Source organism: Eurosta solidaginis, chromosome 4 (genome assembly GCF_040869045.1).
Source record: "Eurosta solidaginis isolate ZX-2024a chromosome 4, ASM4086904v1, whole genome shotgun sequence".
Taxonomy (NCBI): Eukaryota; Metazoa; Arthropoda; class Insecta; order Diptera; family Tephritidae; genus Eurosta; species Eurosta solidaginis.
Window position 1 is genome coordinate 243942245 of NC_090322.1, and position 24502 is coordinate 243966746.

The 24502-nt window shown below is 38.8% G+C and overlaps 2 protein-coding genes across 3 annotated transcripts; both read right to left on the minus strand.

Annotated features, from left to right (window-relative positions):
• Positions 1–180: 180 nt before the first annotated feature.
• On the minus strand, positions 181–7500 carry MED20 (Mediator complex subunit 20). The gene is made up of 2 exons (XM_067785361.1): positions 7410–7500; positions 181–1497 (listed from the first exon to the last, which is right to left on the minus strand). Exon 2 carries the CDS (start codon positions 1411–1413, stop codon positions 676–678), a length of 738 nt encoding a protein of 245 aa, XP_067641462.1. The 5' UTR covers positions 1414–1497; positions 7410–7500; the 3' UTR covers positions 181–675.
• On the minus strand, positions 7418–17814 carry LOC137251187 (uncharacterized). 2 transcript variants are annotated; one of them, XM_067785357.1, is made up of 4 exons: positions 16250–17814; positions 14392–14973; positions 9232–9833; positions 7418–7589 (listed from the first exon to the last, which is right to left on the minus strand). In XM_067785357.1, the coding sequence occupies exons 1-4, from the start codon at positions 17510–17512 to the stop codon at positions 7517–7519; spliced, it is 2520 nt and encodes an 839-aa protein (XP_067641458.1). In that variant the 5' UTR covers positions 17513–17814; the 3' UTR covers positions 7418–7516. The 2 variants fall into 2 exon arrangements, with proteins under 2 accessions (XP_067641458.1, XP_067641459.1); XM_067785358.1 differs by lacking the exon at positions 7418–7589 and adding an exon at positions 7600–9166 and having other exon boundaries at positions 9222–9833; positions 16250–17812.
• Between the last annotated feature and the right edge of the window lie 6688 nt (positions 17815–24502).

Consider the following 24502-nt stretch of genomic DNA (forward strand, 5'->3'; position numbering starts at 1 on the left):
GCATATTTCGGTAAAAGGTATAGTCAATCATGCAGCGCTTTTTATAGTTTCCAAGGCAGGGATTTTCCCAGAGATGCAGCGGGCAGTCTCTTTGTTATGGTTGCCTTCAAAAGCAACAGGTTCTTTGTCTTATTCCTTCTTTTGGCCTTAAACCATATAAATGTACTATATAAATGTTCTTACATGTAGTTTTATTTAAGCCGTAGCGAATTTTTTACAAAAATTTTTGTTATAATGTCGTTGTATTTATAAATTGTTACCATATATTTTTCTATCTCGATAATTTTTGTTTAAGTTGTTACATATCTGTGAGGACTATGTCCGGTAGATAATAATAATAATAATAAACCAAAGAGCTGCAGTGTTCGGATCCAAGTGGCCGGGAACGTTTGTTTGAAATACCATTAGAACAGCATACACCCTTAATGCGAAATATTGTTCTTTGAAAATAAAAATTCAACTATTTTTTATGTAGGCTATAATTAAGTAATTTTTTTTTTTTTATATAATTAGTAGTCACAATTACTCCTTTCCTCTTTCCGTTATATTTGAAATGGGTTCATCTTCTTACAGCGTGCACCAACTTCGACTTAATTTACGCGCTTAATATAAATAGTTTAAATACAATTCGTACAACTTATTTTCTGCCACTCCCCAGTTTTTTCATTGCCATCATTAAAGTCGCATTCGATTGGCCCCCTGCATACCGCCTGCAGAATTATGTGCATTGCCAGCGCCACCTCCACCTGTCATTGGCATCACATTTTGTTTGCGATAATTGGTGAAACAGTCTAAATACTGGTTAATCGTATCAATTGGTTCATAGACATCATTTTGTTTTGGATGTATTGTTTGTTGTCCCATAGGATTCATCATTTGTTGTGTAAAGTATGCAGGATATTCCTTAGCTATTTGCATACCCAAAAAGCCTTGTAACATTTCCCGTATCATTTCCCAACAAAATGATAGTACAACACATGGACGATATTCAATTTCAATTAGTATACCTTTAAAGTTCTCCATCATTGTGACAGAACCTAATTTGATAAGAAAATCGCCATATTCGAAGCGTGCACCCTTTGATTCGATTTTTGTTTGCTTTTTTGATGTATAAACTGTGGTCATTTTAAGCATCAACAAATCAAAAAGATTATCTGCGACCAATGGTATTTGCTTGCCGGCGCCATTATCTAATATGGAAAATGTTGAAGCAGGGTACTCGGAATCGTGTAAAACATGCACAGTTTTTGTTGGACCATGTTGGGGAGTGGAAGTGTACGTCTCACAATCTACCAGGAATTGACCGGTATGCACAGCGCCCAACGCCAACAGACGCTTGCTGAGGTAGTCGATGGCTTGTGCGCCAGTTTTGCCCTCTGGTATTTGGTATGGCAGCAGCACGGTCACGCCCATTGTTATGAGAGCGAAGTTATTTGATTACGGTTGATATTTTCTTCAAAGCTATTTTACCTTTTTTTGCCTATCATTAGTTTACAGCTGAAAAGGAGTTTTGTTGTGTATAAAAAAAATTGAAAGTTTTTAGCTGATACCACAAATCAAACACAGAAGATTGCGCATTGATGAGTTCAAAATTGCTTCGTTCTGCGCACGACGTCACAGTTGACTGCTTCAGCGAATGAAAAAAAGAGAGAAAAAATTCAGCCCAATTCTAAACGAAAATTCCGTGCGAGTTTTTTCCCTTCTCCCATTCCTCGTATTCTAAATAAAAATTCCTTGTGAGCTTTTTCACTTCTCCCTTTCCTCCTATTCTGAACAATGTTCGAAAAAGCGGAAACCGGTTATGGGAGAAAAGTAGGTATTATGAATGTGAGGGAGAGGGAGATTTCTCTACCATTTCAGAGGAGTTTTTTCACTAGTTAAATTAAAGGGAATGTATCAAAATAGTTAAAGGTAAATGGTTATTTTAAGAAAGAACACTTATTTGTACAAATTTGTGCTAAAATATGTAATTACATTCTACCACAATATTCTCACTGTTAATACAACAACAACAACAATATTCTTTATTTTAAGTCGAAAAATATATCATAAGCAACGGAAGAGCTCTTCGCATATTTGATGCAGCCATCCAGAAATTGCACAAGGATTTTTTAAGAAGGCTTAAGTAGATTTAGGCATATGGCGTAAGGCGAACTCAACTCGACTTGGCCGCCAGAAAATTGCTTTGCAGAATGAATGCAGGCAACTCCGGCGGATTTGTGTTATCCCGCCGGTCTTCTTCTTATGCTCCTCTGTTGATGTTGCTGCGGCACCAATTCATTACTCATTTCAGTGAATACCACATGAAATGCAATAATGTGCATTGTTTATACCTTATTTCTTAATTTCAAACAAATTGGCAACAATAATTAAACTTTAAAATTTTTTAAACAAAATAAGAAATGCGCAACGAAATTTCAATTGACAAAACAGCTGACTTCGAAATTCCTATTCCCCAATTATTCTTCTCCCTAAGAGAAAAGAATTGGAGAAATTTTTCCGCGGGAATAAACAAATCCACGAGAACAAAATTCCGCGAGAATATTTAGAACGGGTCTAATTGTGAATGATAACTAAGTGTGATATCTTATCTGTCAACTGCCTGACAGGATGTTCAATATGGCTACTTTTTAGCGTCCCTACAAGAACACTGACTATCATATGACTATCGTCTGATTGTCAGCAATGTCAACCTAACGATCAGCGCCTCATACAAACTTTCTATCACAAACTTAAGGGGGCTTGCGCAAATGTGATGTAAACAACTGTGTACGTGTGAGTTTTTGTCTCCTTCTTATACACCAACATGGCCTACTAATTAAGTATATAGCCGTACTGCTCACTCTCATTCCTTTTCCTGGATCAGTGCTGACACTCTAACTATCAAAAAGTGTCATAAATGATAGTTTACTGTAGATATCAGGTTTGACTGTTATACTATCATAAATGACCATTGTCATATTCCGTCAAAAATGAAACAATGCTTTTTGCTTTTTATTTACTTTATTTCATTACGTTTTTAATTTTGTATGTGATAAAAGCATACGTGTTTCTTATTTGTTTAAAATAAATAGTTTTATAAGAATTCGAGTTCAAAATGGTCAATTTAAATTCAGAAAATAACAAAACAACAGAAGAGCGCTTTCCTCATGCGGAAACACATTTAAAAATAAATCACCACTAACCACTATTATTTTTCGTGTATCAATTTTTTGAGTGCGCCCCATACATTCCGCCAGCTTTTGGTATTTTTTAATATTATTTTCGATTTTTTTTTTCTTTTAGCATGGAGCTTTGAAATGCTCTCTTTTTCATTTTTTAAACTTATTTTTTATATGGTTTTCGTCGGTTGAAAATGGCGGAATTTAAAAAATAACAAAACAACCGTGATAATCATTTGATTGTCATATGACAGTCAGTAGTGACAACATGATTAAATCTGATAATCTGTTCTCGCATACATAAAATTCCGTTGAGAATTATGTATCTGTCTCACATGCATTACGGTATCTGCTGTATGTTCTTTTGTTCTGTACCAGGTGTCCGAAGCCTTCCCAGTTTCAGTCCTTTTTCATGATTATAGGCTGTCGTTGGGAACATGCGGACATGTGCGAGCGAACAAAAGAACATACATAAATTTTAGTATCAATGTTTACGTCATCGCAGGATCAGCATTGTCAATTACAAGTGTGAGTGTATTAGTAAAACTTTCAGCGTTTCTTGCAGGGGTTTTGACAGCGTGTTCAATATGGCGGCGCCTATCTTCAGCGGGTGATAGAAAGAGATACAGAATGAGACAGCGATAGTCAATTACAAATCAGGTGATCCAATCATTTTGGAATTTTGACGTCTACGCAGAAGATATCACACTTCGTTATCATTCGCAATGAGAGAAAAACACAAGATCTAAAGGAAAAGACGTAAAATTGCCCATAAAAAACAGCTGATCTTTTGTTTACATGCACGATGCGCAAACTTCTACAGTTGATTTGTGAGCTGATACTTTGTGATGGAATGGAATGAGATAGTGATGAAACACTGAATGGACCGAGTGATTAGCTTTGTTTGCCTTACCAGATAGTTGTTTGTGACAAGCCAACTTAATATAAACGCACGCAAGTCATTTTCTATCAAAAATGTCTCATGCACATACAACTTGTAAGAGAGCAACCCAAATTGAATTTGTTGCGTGAAAACCTAACTCGATTTCCAATTTTTGTTCTGCGTGACATTTAGATTTGACGTTTGCACACATGCTTTACATTGTCGCAACGCATGCTTATTTGGGTTAGAGCAAAAAACGCCGGTTGTTTGCGTGCGCTAAAAAACGCAGTGCGGTTTATTAGGTTGGCATGTGAAAAAGAAAAGAGATTGGCAAGATGGCGTGCGGAATGACGGCACGACGCTTTTTTCTTCTAATAAAACCGAAAGATGACCAGGGGCCCTATTCAGTAACTGTGAATTTTAAAATGTACACTTTTTCTTCATATAATTTGTATGAAAGAAAAATGTACATTTTAAAACTCATAGTTACAGGCTACTCCGAAATCGGCAGAGGTGTCAAACGGTCTTGACATCTGTATTAATAATCCGTAGGCGGAAAATAAAAAATCAGCTCGTTGAATACCAAAAAATGACCCAGGTCACTGCGAAACCGGAGGTTGGATCCACATTAGCTTTGCGCAGAACGCCTTTACGCTTGGCGGCCTTGTTGTTGTTGTTGTTGTTGTTGTAGCACTGGTTCGCCCCATCCAATAGGTCTGACCAATCACAAATTGTCATCAATGTCCTCTAACGGGAGTCCGAGGAAACCTGCTGTTTCAACAAGGGTGGACCATAATGAGAGAGGTGTTAGAGCGTCCACATTACAATTGAAGAGATGTTTGGTGTCATGTGAGGACACATTGCAAGCAGGGCATATATATCGTATGTCGGGGTTGATTCTGGATAGGTAAGAGTTAAACGTATTACAGTATCCAGATCGAAGTTGGGCTAGAGTGACTCGCGTTTCCATAGGGAGTGTGCGTTCCTCTTCCGCAAGATTAGGGTATTACTCTTTGTGTACTGGATTCACCGGGCAATTCCTCACATAGAGGTCCGACGCCTGTTTATGGAGTTCGCCAAGGACCTGCTTATGTTTTTTGGCTTCATAGGACTGTGTTCTCAGGTGCCGTATTTACTCATAGTGCTTACGGAGGTGACTCCTTAAGCCCCTGGGCGGTGTTTGCTCATCAAACAGATGTCTGTTGGGATACCCAGGTTTCTGGGTATTCAACAGATACTGTTTGGTTAGTATTTCATTTATTTCCCTTATTGGGAGTGTTATCGCCTCATTATGTAGATGGTGTTCTGGGGACATAAGACGACAACCCTTGTCGGTTCTTAGGGCAGTATTTTGGCAGGCCTGTAGCTTCTTTCAGTGAGTAATCTTTAGGCTTGGCGACCATATCGGGGATGCGTAGCATGCAATTGGCCGGCCAATTGCTTTGTAAGTGGTAATGAGCGTTTCTTTATCTTTTCCCCAAGTACTGCCAGCAAGAGATTTGAGGATTTTATTACGGCTCTGGATTTTCGATACAATTGCGGCTGCATGCTCACCAAAATGTAGATCCTGATCGAACTTCACACTCAAGATTTTGGGGTGTAAGACAGTCGGTAGCGTAGTGTCATTGACGTGGACGTTCAAAATGGTCGACATTTGGGACGTCCATGTTGTAAATAAGGTCGCCGATGATTTAGTCGGTGATGTCAGGTTTCGGGAGGTGAAGAAACTTGAGAGATCAGGGAGGTAGCCGTTTATATTGTTGCATAGTTCATCGATCTGTGGGCCTGGGCCTGTGGCCATTATTGTGCAGTCATCGGCGTAGGAAACGATAGTAACTCCTTCTGTGGCGAAGACAGCTTTGATATGTAGAAGTTAAACAAAAGTGGGGATAGGACAACACCCTGTGGCACCCCTTGTTTAACTCTCCTTGGTTTAGATGTTTCGTTTCGAAATTGCACCGATGCCTGCCGTTCACCCAGATAATTTGCGGTCCACCTTTTAAGACTTGGGGAAGGGTAGACCCTTCCAGGTCTTGCAGTAACGTGCCATGGTTGACCGTATCAAAAGCTTTTGATAGGTCTAGCGCAACGAGTACTGTTCTATGGTGGGGGTTTTGATTTAAACCGCAATTTATGTGGGTCCTAATGGCATTTAGCGCGGTGGTAGTGCTATGAAGTTTTCTAAAGCCATGCTGATGACAGGCTAGCTGCAAATTTGCTTTGAAATAGGGGAGCAAAATGGCTTCAAACGTCTTAGCTACTGGCCATAGGAGAGATATCGGGCGATATGAATCTCCTATGTTAGCTGGTTTCCCAGTCTTTAGTAGCAGGACCACCTTGGCCATTTTCCATTTTTCGGGAATGGCCTTCGGCGACGCTTATAAAAAATTACCCTGGCCGGTCCACCAGAGATACAATTTTTCTTTTCCGCTTTCGGATTATTTTTGTCGAGGTCAATAGGAATCTTTTGACACCTCTCCCGATATTTTTGGACGCGTATTAGCAGTCGACCCCTGTCCTATACTTTACCTTTGGCAACGTTTTACAAGACGATGCACCACCTAATTTGTATCAAAAATGGTGGTTGGTGGTGGTTTCTCTAATTTTTCAGAAGGGTGTTCTGCCCAAAAACAAAAATAAATATAGTTTAAAAAGGTTATTAAGCACAACTCGTTTTGTAGCGAGTTAATTAACCACTGGCGCGAGTCTTCAATAATTGCTGCTAGACATGTAGGCCTAACCCTCCTCTGCGCGCCTAGCCTAGAGAGTCACAAACAATCATATATACAATTAAAGCTAATATAAGGGTGTTAAAAAGGTGTTAAAAAGGTAACGTTTTACAAGACGGCGCACCACCTACTTTTTATCAATAATTATCAAAGGGGATATAAAGAGATACGTTTCGACCTCCGTTTTTAAGAATCTGAAAGCGAGAAGAAGGAAGAAAGGATGCAGGACTGTTTCCTGGCGACTTGAGAAATATCGGGCGATATGAATCTGCATTAACTGGTTTTCAAGGCTTTAGCAGCGCGACACCCCTTGTCAGCTTATATTTTTCAGGATAAGGACAAACTGAAAACATGCGCTAAGTAGCTGAGTCGCTCATTGTTGTTAGCATATGAGTTGGGATTATTGTCGGGGCATACTGCTTTCGCATGTTTAGCTTTTGGGTGGCTTATTTAACCTCTGTAATGGTGATGGTGGTATGACAAGTCAATATTGTATTTAGGTGCTCGTTTGTCGGCTCGTCGTCTGGCCTTATACACGGAAGGATACTTTACATATAGTGGGTAGATATCGCCCGTCTATTCTTAGAGTCCGACCGTGGTTTATTGCTGAAAGCCGTGAATATGAATACAACTTACCAGTACCAGCAAAGAAGTTGCACTCCTGAATATAATCCACCTAACTGGCTCGATTATGTCAACTGACCAGCAGTCTAATACTCATGTACAGATCCCTTACTTGGAGTTCACCAAGGTCTAGCTGTCTCATATGACTTATCGATAAATGATTTTTTTTTTGTTTTTATTAGTTTTGTAACCCTGATGACGATTGCCGCAGAGCATTCGAAATATATTGGTTGAAAAAAAAGAAAAAAATCATGAACGGTGTTTTATTTTACAACACAGACCTCGAGCCAGCTAAACAAATATGTAATACTCTTATATTGATAATAGAAAATGCTCGCAATGTGTTTTGAATTCGAAATCAAAAGAAGATAGCCTATAAAATGTTTGTGATTGTAGCAGCATATGTGTGACAAGAAAAAAAATTAAATTTAGGTACATTCGATCATGATACAAAAAGGAAGGTAGTTCCACTCAAAATTTTTTGACGTAGTTGGGGATTTTTGAAGTTTCATAATGTTTGTTGTTTTGCCAGAAGCGTTGCCATACCGTTACTGTTTAAGGCGAAATTGTGGTTTTTCGAGATGGAAATTTCCTTTAGGATGAAAACGCAATGGTCATCTGAGATAATAATAATATGCTTTAGCACGATTTATGTGCAAATATATTGAATGAGAATACAGTAAAACATGTAATTTCATTAAAAAATAGTGGATAATGACTCATACATTGGTCAAGGACTCATATATTTATGGCAGCTTGACCCCTATGCAGAAAAAAAATACACGAAAAATCCTGTTCTTCTAGAATGCCCCTACAGTGGATATTTCTCAAGGCGTGTTGAGAAAAAGTGTACCTCCAAAGTCTGCACATCTATGTCAATGCATAAGGGCACAGAATGTGTATAGGCGGGGCTGCCCCAAGGTGGTCCTTGGTACAACGGGCAGAAACACTCTCATAACTAGTGGCTAACCTGCAGAGCTACGGGGTAATGTTCTCCCAAAAAATAGTTGTAACAATTCCCTCATAAAGCGCAACGGTTGAATTATACAATAAATAAAAAAATAAAAAATGTGGTTGTAGCCAATTTATCAAGAAATTGCGGTGTCGGTTTATAAGGACTTCCTTTGAGCAAGCAATTGACAAACATCTATGTTTTGTCAAAATGTTCTGAGAAAACGTACGGACACGGGTCTCATTTTTTTTCTTTTTTATTTAAAATAATTATGAAAGTAATTTAGTCGTATTTGTTAATATGAAATCCAACAAAATTAGAAAAATACGTAACATTTTTCAATCTGGCAGCTTGTTTCTGAGGAAATTGTCATTGTCCCCGCAAAAGTCAAGTGGTAAACGTCACACTAAATGGAACTACCTCCATTTGTCATGCATTCGATTATTGTATACAAAAACAAAAACGTTTAAACAGCAATATATCGGCACTCTGTTTGGGACTGTACCTAGCCTTTTGTAGCAATATTTGGAGTATTATATATAGTCAGCTAAATAAGATAGTTACAATCATTTTACGATATTTTTCTTCTGAATTTTTACATCAAATGCACACATACATACACATATGTACCGCTCAATTGGGAACTAAGTACTATTCATAAGATTTTTGAATGATGAACCCTTCTTCTTTGGTGCAAAAAGAACGAAAAAAAGATATGAACAAAAAAAGATGGAGAATGTAAATTACGATTGGCATCAATGAACGAATCAATCAATCCATGAGTTATGTAACACATCTACGAAGGTATTGAAAAACTCTGAAAGAAATCCAATATTAAGTGTTTACACAAGTTTACTTTTCACATCTCATACTCTACTCTACTTGCTGTCTGTGATCTCGATGGAGCCCTTTTTATTACTATTAAATAATTGCGGTGCCTTAAAGCTCCGGAAGCTTTTGCGCAACGAGTTCGTCACACGTTTCTTATAGCTCGTACTTGTACTGGTCACTGAAATTTTGTCATCGAGCCTTCGCGAACTATCTACATCATCTGCTGAATTACTTTCGTTGGATGTGTTCTTCAAAAACTTCCGATTAAAATGTAATTGTGGAGTTCCCCATTTCTTGGCTATGAACGCTTCAAATTCTGGATCACTCTCTGAACCGCTATCATTACTGGAAAATTTGCCATTGTAAATGTTTTTCACTTTGACACGCTCACCTTCTGCCTCACTCACGCCTTCCGCTGATTGTGCACCACCACTGCGTGGTGTAACGTCAGCACTGGAATTGTCCACGTACGGTATATCTTTAAGCTTTCGCGTGACAATCACTTCCGCTGGAACGCTCTTCAAGTTAACGCCCTCAATTTGTGTTTGCTGAAAGTCCGTGGGATGTACACTTCTGGTCGGGCTGCTTCGTTGAGAAGTTTTCACTTTAAGTGGTGTCTTGATTTCCACAATGCGTACTCGGTAATGCAGCAACTGGAAAACATAAGAAAATCAAGAATTAGAGGGTTGTGATATTTGTTACGAAAGTGTGTTAAGGAGTGAGTGAATGAAAAAAGGAACAATCGCGAAATGAGAAACTCATGACAAGATTTGATTTTAAAGATATTGTAACGAATTTAGTGAAATTCCGCTTATTCCAAACCTTCTACTAACGTTCGAATCGCTAAACTGTTGAATAAATAACTCCATTAATCAATAGCGCAAAATGGTCTTTATTAGATTACTTTGATAGTACTTCATAATAAATCTTACTTCAAAACTAATTGCGTGTTTAAATCAAACTGCTTAGTCATGCCTCAGCTTGCGGTGCTCTTATACTCTCGAGTTCCTCGTTCACCCATTTCTCCAAAGGTTTAGTAATTTCGTGAACTTCACGCTTGGTTACCAGCCATATATATGTATATTTGTAGTTTGTAGCTATATGCGTGTGTATATGTGAGTACTACTTCGGCTGATGATTACATGTGTTGTGATTGATTTGTTTACGTACATACGAGTAGCTGCTTAGTATCAGTTTAGTGATGCTAATATTCGTCACAATATATTCGCTAGTTCTACTTCGGATGCCAAATATTTAATTTTAAAGATATATTCGCAAGTTCTACTTCGGACTCCAAATTTTTCAGTAACCGTACTAATTCTTGTGGTCTTGTTATACCAGTATTATACTCTTATCGGATATTACGTTGGAATTAGAGGCCAACTCAATTAGCACATATATGTGCTTAGGTTTCCAGTATAATGAAACATACGGCAAGTGCAGTTACCCAACAGAACAATCCCCATTGATAGATAAGCCTTGCGGGTCCGAATAATTTCTGCAAATCGCCTGTGGTCAGAAGGTTCTTGCTACCCTCCAAGAGGGATGTCTACAGCGAAATTCTCTATCTTTAGTTCACTTGTATCCATGTACCCTTAGATCAAAAAAGTTCGATGAAAAACAAGCAAGATCAGGTACTTCGACAGTGACACAAGGAAATTTTGCTGTTGAAAAGCTGTTCGCATAACACAGAGCACCCGTTTATTTCACTCGCCTCATACCTGCTCACTGAGAGTAATCTTCGACCTGATGATGTGACCGAACAATGGGAGCATTATTCTCGCCAATGGTCGCGCTAACCCTTCCAAAGCAGTGGGCCCAGACGGCATAGCCATGCCGATGCTTAAAAACCTAGGGAAAGAGGGTTTCAAATATTTAGCGCATGTCTTCAACCTGTCTCTTTCCATCTTTGTCACACCCGAGAAATGGAAAATGGCCAAGGTGGTCCCGCTACTAAAGCCTGGGAAACCAGCTAACGTAGGTGAGTCATATCGTCCGATATCTCTCCTATCGCCAGTGGCAAAGACGCTTGAAGACATTTTGCTCCCTTATTTTCAAGCACATTTGCAGCTAGCCCCTCATCGGCATGGCTTCAGAAAACTCCATAGCGCTACCTCCGCGCTAAATGTCATTGGCACCCAAATAAATTGCGGTTTGAATCAATACCCCCACCATAGAACAGTACTCGTAGCGCTAGACCTATCAAAAGCCTTTGATACGGTCATCCATGGCTCGTTACTGCACGACCTGGAAGGGTCTACCCTTCCCCCATGTCTTAAAAGGTGGACCGCAAATTATCTGGGTGGTCGGCAGGCATCGGTGCAATTCAGAAACGAAACATCAAAACCAAGGAGAATTAAACAAGGGGTGCCACAGGGTGGTGTCCTATCCCCACTTTTGTTTAATTTCTACATATCTAAGCTACCTTCACCACCGGAAGAGTCACAATCGTTTCCTACGCCGATGACTGCACAATAATGGCCACAGGCCCAGGCCCAGAGATCGATGAGCTATGCAATAAAATAAACGGCTATCTCCCTGATCTCTCCAGATTTTTCGCCTCGCGAAACCTGGCATTGTCACCGACTAAATCTTCCGCGACCTTATTTACAACATGGACGCCCCAAATGTCGACCATATTGAACATCCACGTCGATGGCACTACGCTACCGACTGTCCTAGACCCCAAAATCTTGGGTGTGACGTTTGATCAGGATCTACATTTTGGTGCGCACGCAACCGCAATTGTTCCGAGAATTCAGAGCCGTAATAAAATCCTCAAATCCCTTGCTGGCAGTACCTGGGGAAAAGATAAAGAAACGCTCATGACCACATACAAACCAATTAGCCAGCCGATTACGTGCTACGCGTCACCCATATGGTCGCCAAGCCTAAAAACTACCCACTGGAAGAAACTACAGGCCTGCCAAAATACTGCTCTCAGAATCGCCACGGGCTGTCTTCTTATGTCCCCAGAACACCATCTGCATAATGAGGCGAGAATACTCCCCATCAGGGAGAGAAATGAGATGCTGAAATACGGCACCTGAGAAGACAGCCGTATGAAGCGAAAAAGCACAAGCAGGTCCTTGGTGAACTCCATAGACAGGCGTCGGACCTTTATGTCGGGAATTGCCCGGTGAATCCAGTACTTGAAGAAAAATATCCAGAACTCGCGGAAGAGGAACGCATACTCCCCAGGGAAACGCGTGTCACTCTTGCTCAACTTCGTTCTGGACCCCTTTCCTTATGGTCCACCCCTGTTATAACGGCAAGTTTCCTTGGACTCCCGTTAGAAGATATTGATGACAATTTGTGATCGGTCGCGGCTATTAGGTGGGGCGAGCATTGCTACAACAACAACAACAACAGCATTATTCTCTTTCATTACGTACCACCACTGCTTACATCATAGGTTTCCTAGTACTGGTACGGGAACGGCAATGCTCGCTACATTGGAGCGGTATCGTGAGGCGGAGAGAGACGCCTATTAAAAAAAAAAAACGCGGCAGAACTGAAAAGAATATTGCACCAAAATTTTTCCAAAAACTCCGGCGGATGAAGGAAGCTTTCAACACCGGCGCATTCCTGCAGGAATGATCGGTAACTGACGTATAATATGCTTAAGTTGTGGATGCAACACTTCTTTTCATTGCTAGCTAGAGAGGTGGAAGACGAACCCGATACCCCAATCGCCGCTGATGGAAAACACATTCCAGCACCTGACTATGACGAAGTGTGAATGGCAATGTCGCGGCCAAATAATTACAAGGTGCCAAGTAATGACGGAATACTGGCCGAGCTGTTCACTTACGGAGGCGAAGAGTTGGTAAAGAGCACTCATCAACTCATGTGCAAAATATATCGGATAAGCCCACACCTCCAGATTAGAATTTAAGTGTGCTCTGCCCAATCCACAGGAAAGGCGATCCCCCGAACCGCGTCAATTACCGCGAAATCGCCTGCTTAATTTCACATGTAAGGTTCAATCTAGCGTACTGTGCAAAAGACTGAAGCCCATAGCTAACGAACTGATTGGACCTTATCAGTGTGGCTTCAGACCCGGTAAATCTACTATCGAGCAGATCTTCACGATGCACGAGATCCTGAGGAAGACTCACGTTAAGAGAATCGACACACCATCTTTTTGTTGACTTCAAAGCAGCCTTGACAGCGCAAAAAGAAGTTGCTTATATGCTGCTATGTGTGAGTTTAAGTTCTCTGCAAAGCCAATAAGGCCAAATGACGTTGAGCCACACCACCAGCTCCTCTAGGATTGGGAAGAACCTCTCCGAGTTATTGGAACACAAATGAGGTTCAGACAAGGTGACTTCCTTTCGTGCGATTTTTCTAACAAAATGGCGGAGAAAATAGTTCTAGCAGTAAATCGATTCAGTAATGTTCTTAATTTTAATAACAGCTTATATAATATTTTTAACCAGTCTGTAAGAAAGCGTGTACTTTTAGACTGAATGAATTAAATAAATAAACAAAAATATAGCGTGAAACAATCTGTCATAAGAGCGTACAATTGCTGGCGTATGCTGATGATAATGATATTATTGGCCTTAACAAAAGCGCTGTGAAAAGTCCTCTCCCGACATATAAAAATCACGCTTTATAAGTCGCTCATCATACCTGTCCTAATGTATGGGTTGGAATCTTGGACTGTGTCGAGAGAAGATGGCTCTTGGAGTATTCAAGAGAAAAGTTTTGCGGAAGATTTAAGATCCTGTTCGTATGCCCACTGCGAGTGTTGAAGGAGCTATAATGATGAGCTGTTGAGCTTTACTATAGTGCAGAGAATAAAAACCGAAAGGCTTCGTTGCCTAGGTCATTTTATGCGAATGGACGAAGACGTTTTGGCCAAAAAGTTGTTCAGTAGACACCGCAGTTTGGAAGCACAGGAAGTGGGAGACCTCCAGACTTGACCTTCCTTGGTGCTCCCAATTGGCCTCAATTGTCGCGAAACAGGGATAGCTGGTGTGACTTGTTACGTAACGGCCAAAAGCGCTTAGGCAACTAAGTGCCATTTAATTATGATGATGATTCTACCTGAACGGGCCACACCCGAATGTGATACGGCCCGAAAGGATCCTCCCGCGAGAACTCTCTCCGTGAATAATTTAGTGAGTTTCTATTCAACTTCGTCCAACCTAACCTATGTAAGAAAATCAGTCTCGTAGACAAGTATAGGTAAATATTACTCACCCTATCTTCATCGATAAATTTTGCCAGATCTGTCAATGGCATACTAATGCAAGTACCCTCGGCCAATATATCATTATCGTATTCACTGTGCACTGGATATTTTTGTGTTATCGAAATAGCTTCATTTTCCTGATGTACAATGGTCACCTCAAAGGCATAATTATGTTTCTTCTCCCGCACTGAGGACGTGCAAGCCATTGTGAATAGAATGCGTTCCTTATCGTAAACTTCATAGAAATTGAACATTTCATCGAACACAATGAACACATAATAACCCGTAAGTGGCTTCTGCTTAACGCCCATGTTCCAAACCATATCAGTTATTGGCGTGTGGAAAACCTTATCGGCATGATCCTTCTCCAAATGATCCTTCCAGTGAGCTTCTCGTCCAGACCAATCACAATCACCCCACACACGTCCCATAAAACATTTCATCGGTTTATAAATGCATTGCTTTTCGTGCCAACTCAGCAGATCAATTTGCAGACGTACTGTACAACCACCAGGCGCGTTGGAGCAACGGAAATGCGCTTTGGAGCATAGAGCTTCGACGGTAAGGGAGCGTATGTTGGTGAAGGGTTCCTATAGAGATGGAAAGAGCGGAGATATAAATTAAAGTGAATAAAGCTTATAAAATAAAATAAAAATATATTTACTATGCAGTATTTGAAATATAAAAGGGACTATCTGAAGTGGATTTGCTTACGTCATAGATAACAGGCTATTTTAATCGATGCAGATAATTGATAATATCAATGATTTTCAATAACCTTGAGCAATTTTACCCTCTCTGTGATTTGGTGACTAATGAACTTAGGTATTAAGTTTTGGCATACTTCACGCTCAATATGGACTGCTACTGCGGACATTATATTGTGGTACCATGAGGAATATCGCGCCGCCTCAGTGAAAATGACTCTGCCTATAGGGCCAAGCTGTAATACGCAGTTAGTAGAGGTACCGGCGTACAAAAAGTACTTAAGCTACGGAGCTAAAACTCTCCTTATGGCTGGACCGAGTTTCTCTTCCAATTCGCGTCGTGCTCTTTTCAACTAATTTTTCCTACAAATTGGCGGGACGGGACCTAAATGTTTTACGCCGGCTCCGAACGGCATCAGCAAGGCTGAGTAGCTTTTCATGGCAGAAATACACTCGGAGTTTCTCCTCAATCTAACTTTTAAGTTAGAGCTTGAGATTTTTGTTCGAGTAGTAAAGATCACTCAGGGATTCAACTGTTGGCTCTGAAGGATTGTTTTCACCCAGTGAACTACTTCACATCGGGCAGCAATGGTTAAGAGGCTATTGTAAAAAGAATATTCGACAAACGATGAAAGACTTATGAGTCTTAAGTCCTTAGGCATAGCACAGCATCTTAAAGTGTGTTAGAGTGTAAACAGTCTGTGGAAAGAATCGGGACAGGCAGAAGCATACATCTATATTGGGTCCCAGGGCATATGGGAATAGAAATGAAAAAGCAGATGAACTAGCTAAAAAGGATGAACGACTTAAATATTAATTTCCTGAACTCCAAATTTTTCAAATATCAAATGGAAATTTTTGAATTCAAAAAAAAAGATGTATTCAGAGGTAATTTAGAAAATAATACCGGCTACTACACTTACTACGCTGCAAATCTCTTCGCCGTAAAAGGTTTTGAAGTCAAACTAAATTAATTACGGTAACAAAAGTTACAGGTTTAAAATACATATTGACAATATAATTCTTACCGGCACAAACGACATTACAGATAATAAATTAAAATAAACAAAAACAAGAAATGTATTTGAAACACTATTACTTGATATTTATATGCAAGCGTACTATTTCTGTAAAATAAAACAAACTTTCATCGACTTACCTTACACAACGGACAAAGTAGAAGCACCCTTGTGCACTGCTGACAAATACTATGACCAGTTTTACAAAGCAGAATTGGTGATTTCATTGGATAAGCGCAACCCGGACATTTTAGTTCCTCAATCAGGCGTTCATAATGATTAATCGATATTTGTTTGGGAGCGGCTGGGGATAAAGAAACTGGACGTTCCATTACACGACGCAGTGTCGGATGAGAATCATCCCTTAGTTGTACAGTGGCCACCTTAGCTGGTTCCGGCAGTATAGAGGTCTTAATCAAAGTGGTGCCAGACAGGATTTTCGGTATTGTACTCGTAATACCAGCGGCCACACCAGCATCGGCTAAAGGTGTAGTGGGTGTTGGGGTTGGTGTGGACGTTGGGGTGGGTATAGCGAGTGGGGCGCCGGTAGTAATAACTGTTGTTTTAACTACTTCACCAGCATTTGTTTCTCTAACAGCTACTGGAGAAGTGGGCATAGCTGTTGCAGAATATGATTTTTGTTGATCACCAATACCAATGCTACGTGTGCGACTCAACATAGGTGGTTTCGGTGGTGGTGAGCCAGGCATACGTGGCAGTGTTACAAATTTTGTTGTGGCCGTTTTAGTGATGTCGTCGCTATTAATATCATTGACAATTTTTTGTTTTTCCTTGATATCACCATCACCACCCTGCTCCACATGCTTTTGCTCTTCACGCGTATGACTACGACTTTCGCTGACAACAGTCTCAGCGCCATTGATTGTTTGAGTCTTCTTTTCAGTTTCGCGCTTTTCATCGATCGTATGCTCGCTGATCGTATTGTTAAGAAAAAGTCGACGCTTTTCATTGATCTTTTCAATATTCTTGATGTGTCCAATAATTTTCAAATCCTCATTGAAGTCAGTGCGCAAATTGTTTGGGTTGATAGCCAGTGTTGTGGTTGTTGTTGCACCATATTTGCTCGAACTGGTGGTGCTGGTACTAGCTTTTGGACTATCATTAAAGCTTTGGCTATTATTTTCCGCTGCTTGGCTCTTTACCGTCCTACCACCGTTGGTTGTTGCTGCTGCTGCCGGTTTATTATTCTCTTCCGTATCTTGAGTCTTCGGTATGTTTGTCTCACTGCTACTGGTGCTGGTTTTGATGATGATTTTAGTGTTGTTGCTAGTGCTGGAAATACTGCTGGCATTAGTAAGACTCGTTTTAGACAATACATTGGCAAGAGTTTTGGCTTCGTTGCCGTTGAGATCACCAATTGGCATTTCGTGTATGACGCTCATTGTCAATTTTTTATTAAATTTTTATTCTACTTAAATTTTTACTTAAATTTCAAAATCGCATACAATCAAGTATTTCTATTTTTTCCTTGGAGAGCTTTTCTAAATTTATTAGTTCTTTAAAATTTTTAATTTATGGTAATTATAAATTAAATGCGTTTCGTATACCGTGTGCCTACTGCTCTGTTGGCTAAGTGAATTTTAAATTTTTTGTAGTTTCGATCAAAATTTTCTGCATGAAATTGTATATGTCTGGTTTAAATCAACACAATCAACACGTTTAGCACTTTTCAAAATATACGTACACATATTTTTATCTCTGAGTTAGGTATCTTATCAAATGTGGCATGAGAACACAGCAAACTTCTGGAACCCTCCTAACCCATAAAAGCAAAATATCTATGACAAGGGTGGGTGAAGCGTCTGTACCAATCGATAGGTTATATATGTACATATGTATGTATAATAGACTGGATCGATTTATTAACCGATATCGCGCCATCGATTTTTCGATAGGATTTGGGCTCAGGAAAAAAAAGTTCCACTACGCATATCCAAAAAAAATAATTTTCGAGTCTGCGAAATTTCATTTTTTTTACTTTTTTCGACTTCGATTTTTAAGGTTTTTTTATGACCTACCATATATGTATCTATGTAATGCTCCTATATTGCTAATAGAAAATGCTCGCAATGTGTTTTTAATTCGAAATCAAAACAAGACAGCCTTTACAATTTTTGTGATTGGAGCAGCATAAGTGTGACAAGAATTGAATACAAAAACAAAAACGTTTAAACAGCAATATATCGGCACTCTGATGTTTGGGAATGTACCTAGCATTTTGTAGCAATATAGGAGTATTACATATATGTGACCTACTAACAAAATTTTCATTTGATTCAAAACACTGTTATCGACAACATTTTTGGGTCGGACAGGGTATACATATGAAACATTTTTTAGTAGGTCATGAAAAAAACCTTAAAAATCAAAGTCGAAAAAAGGCAAAAAAATGAAATTTCGCAGGCTCGAAAATTATTTTTTTGGGTATGCGTAGTGGAACTTTTTTTTCCTGAGCCCAAATCCTAACGAAAAATTGATGGCGCGATATCGGTTAAGTATCGTCCATACAAATCGACCCACCTTAATGTATATACATACGTAAATATGTATTATAACAAAGAAGTTTAATTTGAAAGAAATTTCTGAGAGCTTGGTTTTTGTCTGGCGGCCGAAAGAGAGATTACTTCTAACTGGTCTTTACTCTGTTTTAGTACAAATATTAGCTTACCCACGTTTCAATTTAACTAAGCAAATATAATGAAATAATAAAATCTTTCAACAACTGGCGCTACTTACGAGGGTCCCTTTGCATGTTTTGAGGCTGTTCCTTAAATGGTATCACGATGTATATTGGAACATTTACATTAGGTGCTCAAAAAATATAATAGATAATTTTTGTCACTCTGTAAAAGCAGATAAATTGGGCCTTTTCCTATGTTTTCTACATAGATGGTAATAGCGTAATGTGTGATATCTGAATCCATTCTTACTTTGTTTTTTTTTTTTTTTGCGATATATTCATATAAAAAAAAAAATAAATAAATGTAAGGCGCGATAACCTCCGAAGAGATCTAAGGCCGAGCTTCTCTGCCAATTTGCGTCGTGCTCCTCTTGATTTTCCCTACAAATTGGCCGGGCGGGACCTACATGTTTTATGCCGACTCCGAACGGCATCTGCAAGGCAGATGAGTTTTCACTGAGAGCTTTTCATGGCAGAAATACACCCGGAGCACTTGCCAAACACTGCCGAGGGGCGACCCCGCTTAGAAAAATTTTCTTCTAATTTAAAAGCCTTATTTCTAAAATTTTGATGTTGCTTTGCCCGGGGTGCGAACCCAGGGCATACGGTGTGGTAGGCGGAGCACGCTACCATCACACCACGGTGGCCGCCTATTCATATACAGAACGAATAAAGGGTGCCGATTTTCGGAAAACGTATATAAAATATGAATGTGACCAGATAGACTGTTTACTACTTTGAACGAATTATTAAGGTTCTTAAAAATATTCAATTCCAGATTTTTGTAAGTCTATTAATCGAATTTCACTATTCGAATAATGCATTTATTTAGATTATTCGAATAGCCGCAACTGAACGATTATTCGATTTTCAAAATCGAAATTCGATTTCGTATGAACTGTTCATGCAAAAAAGTTACGTATACGACATGTGCCTTATGTTTCTTCTTTGTCAATTTGATCGATTAGTAGATATTGAAATCTTGGAATGATATGGTCAAAAATGATGTCGACAAGTAAAATTTTTCGAATTTTCCGCTTCCGGTAAGAAAAACATTAGTAAGAACAAATTAATCCGGGAAAAATAAATATTTTGGTAAGGAAATCAAAAAAAGGGTCATAAATGGACATTTATAAAACACTTTGGAAGCCTATTTGTGGTCATCGCAAATATCTTTATTTTTAATAATAAAGGAGATGTTCGTACTTTTCCAACTTGATCTTTCTGATATGGAAAGTAAGCTCGAAGTCGACCGAGATGTGATGAGTGATAATGAGAGCTTTCAACAGCATTTTCTCGAAAAAGGTTTATTTTACATATTAAGGGACTAGATTTTATTACCACTAAATATCAGATATGTTCGTCATTATTTATATTTATATTTTTTCATCATGAAGTGACAACAAATTGATCCCGAAATGACCACGGAAACGACCTCGAATTACTCTTCAAAACCATACCGAACTACCTAGAATTGATCCTAAATAACCCCGGGAGAGCCCCGAACTAGTCGCAAAGGTCATTTGGAAATGACCAAAAATCGATCTAAAAGTGACACCGAAAGAACCACGAAATAGTTCCTTAATGCCCCGAAATTGTTCCTTAATGTCCCGAAATAGCCGCAAATTGATCCCCAAATTAGCCAGATATAGTCTCCAAAACCATCCCGAAGCTACCCCGAAGTTATTCCTAAATGACCCCGGCATACCTCCGATATATTCCCAAGATAATCAGGAAATTATCAAAAATTGACCTCGAAATGATCCCGAAAGATCGAGGAAATTGTCCCCAATTGATCCCAATACTCCCTACTACCATTCTGGCATGACCCCGAATGTTCCTTAAAACTATACCGAAGTGACAAAGAAATTGTCTCTAAAACCTTCCGAAAGTGACCGAAATGATCTCGAAATGACCAAGGCGGGAAACGCCGTACTTACCCTAGCGCTCTGCTACATATCGTTCGTAGTAATTATTTTCCTACTAGCTACGCTCTAAAAAGACGACGTAGCTCATAGCACCACGAGAGAAATACTATCACTTTTTATGCAATGGCTCTACTTTATAATCTCGTCATTATTCAGAGCAGGAGCCTGGAGATTGGTTTAAAATGAGAAATATTCAGATTTCATGCGTAAAGATTAACTATTTATGCATATTTCAGCATTCGAATAATCGATTGCATGCTATCGCCAACCAGCAATTATTCGAATAATCGACGCAGTACAATTTTTCGATTTAAACTAATCGAATTCTGAGAATCTAGTATTAATGAGAGCATTCGAATTATTCGATCATTCAAATATCACGAGCTCTACGAATTGTACCCCAAGTCAAAAAACGTTATCAAAACGGAGCGTGGTAATTAGCTGACATTGTCGATTATTACTAGAAATATATTTTATTATAAGGAAAATTTGTGTAAAAAATTTGGTCGCGTTACGTCAACTTTTCTTCAAGGTTATGCTTCCCACATTGCAGGAAGTCGCATGGGCAGAGCCCATTTATAAATTTTGTAGCAACTTTTGCATTGATTAAAAATCGACTAGCTGGTATTCGATTTCAACATAGCATGCAATCGCCGAACTGCCATTATTGGAATACCGACGGTTTCATAAAATCAATTTTTTGTCATTAATTAAAATGAAATTGTTTGTTGCGAAATCAGGTGGGTATGAAATTTCTTTTCTGTATATTTCCTGTGGAGGCCAAAGAAGTAATGTGCAAAATGTGTGAGCTGCAGACGACTTTCAATAACTCCAACAACGTCTTAACGAATCACAGAACTCATTAAAAATTACAAAAAAAAAAAAAAAAACTATTCGAATAGGCGAGCCTGTCGAATGCAAACAACTTATCAATGAGTTATTTTACTAAACAAGTTTTGCTAATCGACTAATTGGTTATTTAAATATTCGATTATCCTGAGCTCTACTTATCAAAATATCGAAAGTAGAATTAGTCACACATACATATTGATTGAAAAATGTCCATATGTACCGTTGCCTTCAATGATAAAAATAACACAATCTCAGACCAAATGGAAAAACTCCAAATTTATAAGCGCGTTGTTTCAAATTTGGCGAAGCATTCTTGCAAAGTTACTTAATTTGCAGAAGAGACCACGTATATATGTATATACGTATATGCAAAACGGTGACAAAAGCTCTAGCTCAAGCGTATATCTCACAGCTCAGTGTTGACAGGCTGACTTGCTAATTTTAATTTGCAATAATGAACAAGTAAAGACGGGACTGTCTTCGGCTGTGCCGAAGATTTCATACCTTTCATGAATGGGACTGAACAATAATCTTATCCCGTTCATAATCTCCAAATAATCGGATGTATAAAATAAGAAATATGTAGTGAACAGATGTACACGATTTTTAAGATAAATATAAAATAAGACAAGTAAAGGTGTCTAAGTTCGTGTGTAACCGCACATTATATACTCAGCGTGAGCTTCAATTGTACATTTCATTTCAGATAAATTACTTTTCTACATAACAGGTGACACCGCCCGTTTAATAAAATGTCTCCCCATTTCCTCTTACAATAAAATTTGATAAGTGAAATATCATTGATTCAAAACTATATTTTGCTAATTATTCAAGCCTACGAACTGTCTAAACTTGTTTTATAAGTTGCCGAGGTCTTTAACCGATCCCGTCCATTTTTACTAGAAATATTGTCTGTTATAAGGAAAATTTGTGTACCCAATTTTATTATGATCCGTTAATTTTTCTTAGTTATGGCTCCCGAAACATAGAAAATTGCTTAATCATAAAAGGGGCGGTGCCACGCCCATTTTTTTAAATTTGAAGTTTTACCTATTTATTGTTATAAATCCACTTGGGAAATGAAATACCATTGATATAAAGCTCTTTTTGGCAAAGATATAACTTATTTTATTCGTTCACAACCCTTTTAAAATTCTTTTATATAAAAGTGGGCGTGGTCCTTAACCGTTTTAGTTAATTTTTCCTCAAAGCATTCCCTCTAGTAAAGGGAACCTCTCTGCCGAATTTTGTTACGATAGGTTTAACGATTTTTGATTAATAATATTTGTAAAATTCATTTTATCACAAGTGGGCGGTGCCACGCCCATTTTAAAACATTTTTTTCGAATTCTATCAATAGTCTATATCAGTCCACATGTCATATTTCAACATTCTAGGTATATTATTTACTAAATAATCATGTTTTTTTGTGTTTTTTAACATGTTATATATATAAAAAGTGGGCGTGGTTATCATCTGATTTCGCTCATTTTCAATACCAATCTATTCTGGGTCCAGATAAGCTCGTGTACTAAATTTGGTGAAGATATCTCAATATTTACTCAAGTTATTGTGTTAACGGTTGGACGGACGGACGGACGGACATGGCTCAATCAAATTTTTTTTCGATACTGATGATTTTGATATATGAAAGTCAAAGTTAATATACTCTGTGTACAAAGCATGCTGAGTATAAAAATAGGTATGTACTTTGTGTGAGGATGCAAAGTTTCGCCTTTTTTCTGGTCTGCACCTAAAAACTATGACTACGAATCACGTATTTCAACAATATATGACGTAAACGTAAGTATTTGATGAAATGTGATGAAATTTGAAGCTTCTAGTCTTAAAAAATGGGCAAAAATTACAGCTTATATGGGGTATATAACATATATACCACCGATCTCTATGATTTTTTCAGACAACAATATATGCTATATACGTAAGCAATTGAGGAAATTTGAAGCTTCTACCTGTTAAAATGGGGCAGAAGTTGCGAAAAGTTTCTTATCTAAGCAATCGGTTGTATGAGATATATATGTACTATATATACCACCGAAATTTGAAGCCTCTAGCTCTTAAAATGAGGCAGGTAGGTAGGTTCAACTGGCCGGTCTATGAGGACCTCACATAGACTGATTAAGTCCGTAGTGTTACCAGAAGTTTGTTTTAACGACCAAATTGAAAAACCAGGACCAATGTTATAAAATAACTCCGTCCTCTTGGCAAATACTAGAAGCTTCCTAGGACTTAAGCCACTTGCTGCTTCTAAATCTGACAGCTGTATCACTCCTAATAGCTGGAGTCTTAGCCTGGCAAGTGCAGGGCACGACCACTCGATCGTTTCCTCCTCCAACCCGCACTTCCTTCATCTGCTATCACTGACCAAGCCTAATTTAAAGGCATGTGACGCCAGAAGGCAGTGTCCAGTCAGAATACCCGTCATGAGTCTACAGTCCTCTCTTTTTAATGATAGAAGCAACTGTGTTAGTCTAAGGTTGTAAGACCTACACATAATCTTCGACACTTTACAGCCCCGCGCTTGAACCCACGCCTTTCCCACTTGGTCGATCATGTGCACCTCTCGCCTTCGCTTAATCTCGCCCAATATAATTGGGACATCTACGGAGCAAGCTTCAAGGGATGCGCCCTTTTTAGCTAATTCGTCCGCTTTTTCATTCCCATCTATTCCCATATGCCCTGGGACCCAATATAGATGTATGCTTCTCCCTGTCCCGATTCTCTCCAGAGACTGCTTACACTCTAACACGCATTCAGATGCTGTGCTATGCGAGATTATTGCCTTAATTGCTGCTTTACTGTCAATATAAAAGTTAACACGGTTGCAGCTTAAGCTATTCTCCTCCAGGGTTTCTACTGCTTTGGTTACGGCTAATATTTCCGCTTGGAAA